The sequence below is a fragment of the Morus notabilis genome, unplaced genomic scaffold (assembly GCF_000414095.1).
Source record: "Morus notabilis unplaced genomic scaffold, ASM41409v2 Scaffold1412, whole genome shotgun sequence".
Taxonomy (NCBI): Eukaryota; Viridiplantae; Streptophyta; class Magnoliopsida; order Rosales; family Moraceae; genus Morus; species Morus notabilis.
Window position 1 is genome coordinate 39,450 of NW_010362216.1, and position 8,448 is coordinate 47,897.

An 8,448-nucleotide genomic window follows, 5' to 3' on the forward strand; every position below is an offset into this window, starting at 1 on the left:
ATTTTAATAAAAAATAAAATTAAACAAAAATCCACTAAAATAAAATAAATGCATATTGAAATTAAGAAAATCAAATAGAACTAATTTAAAGTGTGACTAAATAAATTAAAATCTTTTTCCTGATCTTTTACTTTATATTTTTTCCTCTTTTTTATCTTCATTTCTTTTATGTCCTTTTTTTTTTCTTCTTTCTCTTTTCTTTAACAATTTGCATAATTTTTATTTTAAATGAATTACGAGCACAACGCGCGATAAAAACTAGTATTATATAAAGTGAGATAGTTGGCAATAGATCTCTCTTCTTTTGTTCTTCTCATCTTCTTCTTTCTTCTTCTTCTCTCTCTTGAAAAAGGTAATCATATTTCAAATTAAGAAGATGCATAAACTAATATTGACTCGAATAACCTCGTAACAACGGAAACTTAATTCTAACCACAGATTGATTTTATCAGTAAATTTTAACGAAACGCATAAGGAGATAAAAACGTACATTGAGTTCTCACAACGGAGAGAGACACTAAAGCCAACCTGGCCACCACGAGTAAAGAGACAAGGGGAGGCAATGCTACACAGAACTTGAACCACATAAGAAGGAATGCCCCTTTCGCCAGCCACCGCCAACCAAGACATACCGCCTCATCTCTCTACCAATCTAATCCACTAGACAGAGAGCCATTTATATCTCTAGTCGATTTTTTTTTTCATCTATTTTGTTTTGTATTAAATAAATATATATGTATATATATATGCACTTAAATTTAAATTTATAGTGGTGATGAGTTTGGTGCACATAATATATAATGTCTAGTTTAAATTTATAGTTCAAATATTGTATTGTTTGATATATCGACGTTGGTATTGTTCTAAGTTATATACTTATAAAGTTCACTTCAATTGATATGAAGTTTTTTTAAATAAAAAAAGGGAAAAAAAAACCTTACAGGTACGGTTAGATTTGTATTCTTTCACCGTTTTATTTTAATATGGTTTTTTTTTTTTTTTTTTTGAAAAGATTAATATGGTCTTGACAATATCTAATCTTAAAAAGCATACGCTATCATACTCTCTACTATTGAAAGCTCCGCTTGTTTAATGAAAATTTTATTAGTGAAAAATTAGAAGAAAAGAGAGACAGAGATAATAGAAAGTCAAGCTTACCATGATGAACGGGGAATGACCTGAGAGATTACCGAGTCAAACGTAACGCCAATCATGCTATCCGGTAACCTATAATTTCCTTCTTTTTTTTTTTGCTAATCCTATAAATACCCATTTTAAAACTCCATATTTTAGTTGGGAATTTTTTAATTGCAATGGCATTTTATTTAGGACTGATAATTCAAGTAGTGACATGATAACACGATTCGAAATTCGCACGAAATTAGTAAGTTTTGAGTTTATTATAAATGGGATTTGGGTCATAATCGGGTTAACACAATTAACACGATTAATAAATAGGTTGGGTTAGGGTTGAGCTTCTAACACGAATTGACACGATTGATTATATTTGTCATCTGTAATCTAATAAAATGTGATATAACATGAAAGTTTATATGACATATTAAATACAAATAATGTGAATTTTTATATTTATAGGTAAAATGCATTTATTTTTCTTAAAAGAAAAGATAAATTATCAATAAAGACGTTAAATTTATTTTGATCGTGTTAAATAAATCATTATTATATAAGTTAATTTATTCAATATATTAATTTAAACAAATTATACAGGTTAATATAATTAATAAAATTAATAAATAATTCATGCTTAAATTGATATTTTTAATATATTTAATAAGTATGTCGTGTTTAAATTAATATCTTCTAACACGATTAATAAAATACGAACACTATCCACTAAGGCGAATTAACACTAATTTTATCCACCAATATTCTATTCAGTTAAAACTCAACACTCATTTAAACCTCTGGGCCCAGCCCACTAATGGCCCAATGAGCAGAGCCCAACATTCCACGTAACTGCCCTTGTAACATTTGACCCACGACATACCAGTCAGCACGTATCACAACCTCGCAGGCCAAAATGGGACCCACCTACTTCTACTAAACCAAAATCTCTACTCTAATCACAGGGGTAAAATCGTCCCAAAAATAAAGTTTCAAAAACTCTGGAAGATGATTTGTATAGTGCGCCACCTATTCTCTCACCGACGATGTTTCGCCCAATGACAGGGCCCCACGCGTTAACGACAAGAAGCGCGCGAAGAAAAAGAGCAAAAAAAAGAGAGAAAATATTTTATTTTATTTTCTTTTTCTTTTTCACTTTGCCAAATTTGACCGTTGATAGCGGACCAACATTGCGCGGGAGTTTTCTGACCGTCAGATCAAAATACAACCGGACGACGACCGTCCGTGATTAGTGTAAATGGAAAGTAAATTAAAATTAATCCAAATTCCAAAAGACCGTACCCACTCAACGAGAAACAGACACACAGGAAAGAAGAAGGAAAAAAAAACTGTATTAAAAAAATAAAAAAATTAAATACTTTTTGGGGAAATTGGAAATGGAGGAAATGTTTTCGGTTTGTGGTAATTTTCACTTTGCGAGGACCAGTATTATATATAAGACAGACATGCTCTGAAAACCTCTGTGTTTTTTGCCTGCTTTCTTCTTCTGTTTTTCTTTCTTCTTTCTCTTCTTTGGCGTCTCATACGCTTAGAAACTGTAATATTTCTCTGTGTTTCGTGTTCGTTCTGTTTAAGAGTCGAGGAGTAGAGAACAACAGAGGATTGTTTTGGTGAGTGTTTGGGAAGGAGGAAAATCTTTTTGGCGGAGTTTTCTGAGAAAGTTTTCTTTTTCTCGGACTTTCTGGTTGAGTCAGGTGAATTTTGTTTTTGGGATATTTAGATTGAAGTGGTAGTGATTCGGAATGTTCTGGTTTTGGTAAAACAAAAAAAAAAACAAAAAAAAAGGAAAAGGAAAATATATGTTTTATGGGAAGCTTCGATTTGGAGCCAAGTTTTGGCATGAAATTGATGGGCGTGACATACAAGGTAAACTAAAACCCTTCCTCTTTTTCTTCATAATCTGATTGCTTAGCAAGGTTTTGGAGAAGAAAAGAGAGGTATTAGTACGTATGGTTGAGGATTATAACTCATTAGTACGGAGAAAACGATTGGTTTCAGAGTTTGTCGCAAGTGTGGGCCTTCAACAAGCTTAGAGCAACAAAAACGTTTCCTATTTTTTATTGTTATTTTTTTCCTTCATCGTTTTCGACAGGAAATTTTTCCGTTTGGATTCTCGGAAAATTCTGCGATGATGAATGAGAATATTAATATCAATAATCAACCGGAAATGCACGAGCCGAGCATCGATACTGATAAGCTCAGCTACGAGATATTCTCGATTTTAGAGAGCAAGTTCCTGTTCGGCTACGACGATCAGAAACTTTGGGTTCCCAAGCAGATCGCTCCTGCTCCGACGGCCGGCGAAGCTCCGCCGCAGAGCCTCGTCAGCGGTGAAACCAATGGCGTCTCGGCGATCAAGAACCAGAGAGGCAAAATCTGCATACTCAGCATCGACGGCGGAGGCATGCGGGGGATCCTTTCCGGCAAGGCCTTGGCTTATCTCGAGCAGTCACTGAAGGCGAAATCGGGGAATCCGGACGCCAGAATAGCCGACTACTTCGACGTCGCTGCCGGCGCCGGCGTCGGAGGAATCTTCACGGCGATGCTCTTCGCCACCAGAGACCAGAGCCGTCCGATTTCGAAGGCGGACGATACGTGGAGGTTCCTCACTGACAACGGACGGCGATTCTACCGCAGCACACCAAACTCCGGCGGATTTCTCCGGCGAATTTTCCGAGCCAGCGGCGGAAGCTCCGGTTCGGCGACGGCCGGTCTGGAGAAGTCGATGAAAGAGGTTTTCGTCGAGAAAGGGCGGAGCCTAACCCTGAAGGACACTCTTAAGCCGGTCCTAATCCCTTGCTACGATCTCTCCAGTACGGCGCCGTTTTTGTTTTCGCGAGCCGACGCGCTGGAGACGGACAGCTTCGACTTCGAGCTTTGGGAGGTGTGCCGGGCGACGTCGGCCGAACCGGGTTCGTTCGAGCCGGTTCAGATGAGGTCGGTGGACGGGCAGACGCGGTGCCTGGCGGTGGACGGGGGGCTTGCGATGAGCAATCCGACGGCGGCGGCGATCACGCACGTGCTGCACAACAAGCAGGAGTTCCCGTTCGTGCGAGGGGTGGAGGACCTCTTGGTACTTTCCATAGGGACGGGGCAGCTGCTGGAAGTCAGCTACGAGGGGGAGCAGGTCAGAAAATGGAAGGCCAAGGAGTGGGCCCGCCCCACTGCTCGCATCACCACCGACGCCTCCGCGGATTTCGTGGACCAGGCCGTGTCCATGGCCTTTGGCCACTCCCGGAGCACTAATTACGTCCGGGTTCAGGTATTATTATTATTATTATTATTATTATTATTTATTATTATTATTTATTAGACTGAATTTATGATGAAATATGACCAAATTTTGTAAAAAATCTGTATTGTGACTTCTGCATACTTAAAACTTGGAAGATGATCCAAGGTTTTTGTACTTTTGGTTAATAATTATTCAGATAAAATTCATTATGCAAAAGTGCGATGATTCGTAGTTGAGGTTAAATTCGCGGGTAATTTGAGTATAACTCAAAAGTGAAGTTTCTCTTTTGTTTTTTTTTTTTTAAACTAAATTTTATTTTATTTTTTCCTTTTAAATTTCTATCTTTGGTTTGTTTTTGTTGTTGCTGTTTCTGGTGCATGAGACACAGTAGGCCAGGCTGGTTGATGGTCAACCATTTGTATTTTGTCGATTGCTTGGGGCATGTTTATAGATAGATATTCATGCATTACATTCATCAATATATAGATAAAAAGGTACACCCATATTGGGATGGCTAACGTGCGCCGGATTTTGGGTTTATGCAATTAAATGTTTGGGGTGTGGGGAAGGAGAGACTGGTATAGCAGCAAGGGAAAAATGAAAAATAAAAAAAAAAGTAAAAAACCACCCTTTGTTTTGGCATTGGAACCTCTGTGGTGTTCTGCAGTTTGTGACCAATGGGGACCTGTGTCTGTGTGGTGTTTCTGGGGGAGTCTCGTTCTTTTTTTTTTTTTTTGGGCGTCCTCTTGGATTGCACGTGATGGATGAGTTTAGAAATTTTTTTTATTAAATCTTAATTTTCTTTGGGACCATGAAGGGGGATTTTGGTTGGTTCCAGAAAAGATATAACCGTTTGAGAAATTTACTGCTTCTGGACCAACTAAGCATAACCTGTTTGACAAAGTATCCATTAATTGAAAGTCAGTTTCCCCTTCTTAGTATGATTGATTCTTTCTTTCCTCTGTTTTGCAAATTTGGTGGGCAGTGGATTCTTGCAATTTCCCACCTACTTCCCTTTCTTGTTTTGGCTTTTTTCTGTTTTGTTTCCCTCATTTATTTCCCAACAGTAGAAAATCCAAACTTAAAGCTGAAATCTACTTCCCCGAATTTTTAAGAAGTTTCCTAATGTTGCTATATTTCTTAGCTGTTTGGTAATCACCATTATCTTTCATAAATCTTTGTTTTTAATCATCAATCATTCAATCTCAACCGGCAGAGCAAAAAGGGTTATGCAGTAATGTTTTGGATGAAAATAATAGCTGAGATTCCTAGAGTATATATTTGCTAGAGGTGGTCATCTTTTGCTAAATGTTTATGATTTGGTGGGGATTACTCTGGAAGTTTGGAAGACGCTTTTCATAGTTAGGTTAGTCATTATGATCAAGACTGCATATAGTTATGGTATACTTTAGGCATTGCTGATATGCCAGAACTTAAGACTCAGATTTTCATTTCCCATTCTAGTATAATACATAGCGTGCGGTTCTTGCCATCTATTAGGCAGAAAAGCTATCTTTCTTTGCCGACTAAATACTACTTACACCTTGTTAGCTGCCATGTGATAAATTCACTTTAAGTCACTAATTGCGATGACTCGGCTGTAGTAGAACTGACAAGTTGTGCGTGTACGTTTCACAATGCCCTTTTACTTTAGTATGGGACATCTTGCTAAAAATACCAATCATGCAAATTCATTCAACCAAATTGTAAGTAGGAAATAGGAATGAATGGCGGTGTTCTTTCTTTGTACATTAACTCTGTTCCTACTCTTGGTGCTCGCTGCTTATAATTTGTATTATTAGTTCTCTTTTATGGATATTTATACCATTGATAAGATTTTCGTGGACCTTGTTGCCAGGGTCCATTAATTCTAGGTTGACTAAAGAAACTGTGTTCTTTAAATACACTGACACTCTACTTGGATCTATTCTTAGGAGTTACATTCTCTACTTGAATATATTCTTAAGAGTTTATCCTCAGCTGTCATACAATCTTTAATTATCTTCTTAGTTGGAAAATGATCTTTTTACTTTTTTAGGACTAAAAAGGGTTCATGAATTTATGAGCTTATTTAACACAATGACTTAGTCCACCAGGTTCTGTCCTTTTCTCTTTTAATTTCCTTTGGTCTATCCTTGCGTAATGGCTTAACACAAGCTATTTCGGTTTTTCTTTTTTTACTACACAATGTAAGTATACTATTCTAATGTGATTAGTAGTTGGCTGGTTTGTGTTTACCGGAGCTCATTTTGCAAACAAATTGTGTTATGTTATAGGCTAACGGATCTAGCTTGGGACGGTGTGGACCAAATGTAGATACAGACTCAAGTCCCGGCAATGTAAATATGCTGCTTGGACTAGCAGAGGAGATGCTCAAACAGAAGAATGTTGAATCGGTTCTTTTTGGTGGTAAGAAGATTGGCGAACAGAGCAATTTCGAGAAGCTCGACTGGTTTGCTGGGGAACTGGTGCTGGAGCATCAGAGGCGGAGTTGCAGAATAGCTCCCACTGTTGCTTTCAAGCAAGCTACTTCAAAAACAATCTAGATAACAGACCAAGTCCAAAACAACAAGGTAAAGGTTAGTAAGTATATCATTCATGTTCATGTCTATAATTTAATTTGATCCTATGTAGCTTCTCAAAGAGAATAGGTTGGTATATGCTTTAAGAGTGTTGGTTAGAGAGCATGGTGGAACAAGCCAATGAATGCCTTTTAGTACATAAAAATGAAAGAGCTTGAAAATTTTGTACGCAAAGGAAATGCTTATCTTCCTATTGTAATAATGCAAATAGTGCCCTCTATTAAATAATTTATCCAACTTGGAACCATATTTTCAACAAACAAAGGACTCCACTTTTGGACTATGATCGACTATGGTCCGCTACTTTTTTACATTCCCGTACAACAATTGTACCCCGTGGGAAGTCTCGTGTACTGCTTTACACCAAGAACGCCTTTGGTATCCAAATTTCAGTATTTAAACTTAGCTTTCACTCTGATTATATTCATTTGCTTGTCTAAGATTCCAATTTTCTTTACACAATTTTGTTGGAATGTGGTGCATGGCACGAATTCAATGAATAAAATCACTAGAAGTTAGTATAAATTTCAGTTACTGTCGGTCCGTGGGACGGTCTTGTCATTTTCTACTTTGATTTATAGGTCATACTTCATGGCCTTAGTAACAACCAATTTGTTCTTGTTTAACATAAATGATAATGAAAAGAATAAAAAGGAGGATATAGGTGAGGTCCCAGGGATCATGCCCCAGAAGTTGTCGGCCTACCGACAGAAATTTTCTTTTTATTTTAGGGGCATGTTTGTCATTCTGTTATTAGAAAAGGAAAGCTTATTAAAGGGGCGTTTCGGTCATTTTATAGGGAGCCAAATCATTGTGGGTACCTAAAGGCAATTTCCGTAGTCCGGAAATAAAAAGGAGCTCCCATTGTGAATTTAGATTATGTTTTCCTTTGAATGTTTGCGTCAAAGCTTACCTGTGAACTTTTATTCTTTTGACCTACAAAATCAAGTCTTCTCTTTCGGCAGAGGGCTAAATTAGGAAATTTGGAGGGTTGCTTTCATCTTCCTTAAATTACGTAGGTGCCCTTTTATTTCAAGTCTTTAATAAGTCAGCCTTTACTTCTTGTTGCACACTTGGCTTATTGCCCTCCACATGACTGTTCTCTTCTCCCTGGATTCATCCCTTAGATCTCCCTCAGATCTCACACATGTTACAATAGTGAAATGAGAAAATGATGTTCCATTGTGGGGTCATATTCATTGGATTAGCTGTATCAGTTTTGTAGTATGTAAAACTTGGGAAAATAAAACTTTTTTTCTAAAAAAAATCTTATGTTGTTAAAGTAAATCACTATTCAGTTTATGGAAAGATTGTCAAAGAATTTGATGAACTTGTCTTTGATTTAAAGAACAAGCATCTTATAAAGTAGAATCTAGTCAAAATGAAAACCAGTCATAAAATAAGCAGAGCAGCAATTGTGCCATTGTTCTTCCCCAACTAACTTTTAACAGACAAAAAGGGACGTAAAACAACAGGGAAAGA

The 8,448-nt window shown here is 37.1% G+C and overlaps 1 protein-coding gene across 2 annotated transcripts in view; it reads left to right on the forward strand.

Annotated features, from left to right (window-relative positions):
- Nucleotides 1-2,607: 2,607 nt before the first annotated feature.
- The window catches only part of LOC21396583 (patatin-like protein 6), a 6,463-nt gene continuing 622 nt past the window's right edge, over nt 2,608-8,448 (forward strand). The window contains exons 1-3 of one of the 2 annotated variants that reach the window (XM_010101317.2): nt 2,608-3,015; nt 3,242-4,411; nt 6,661-6,957. In XM_010101317.2, the coding sequence (XP_010099619.2) occupies nt 2,956-3,015; nt 3,242-4,411; nt 6,661-6,930 (1,500 nt within the window). In that variant the 5' untranslated portion in view covers nt 2,608-2,955 and the 3' untranslated portion in view covers nt 6,931-6,957. Of the gene's footprint in view, nt 3,016-3,241; nt 4,412-6,660; nt 6,964-8,448 lie in introns of both variants that reach the window. The other variant, XM_024167694.1, reaches the window with a different exon arrangement.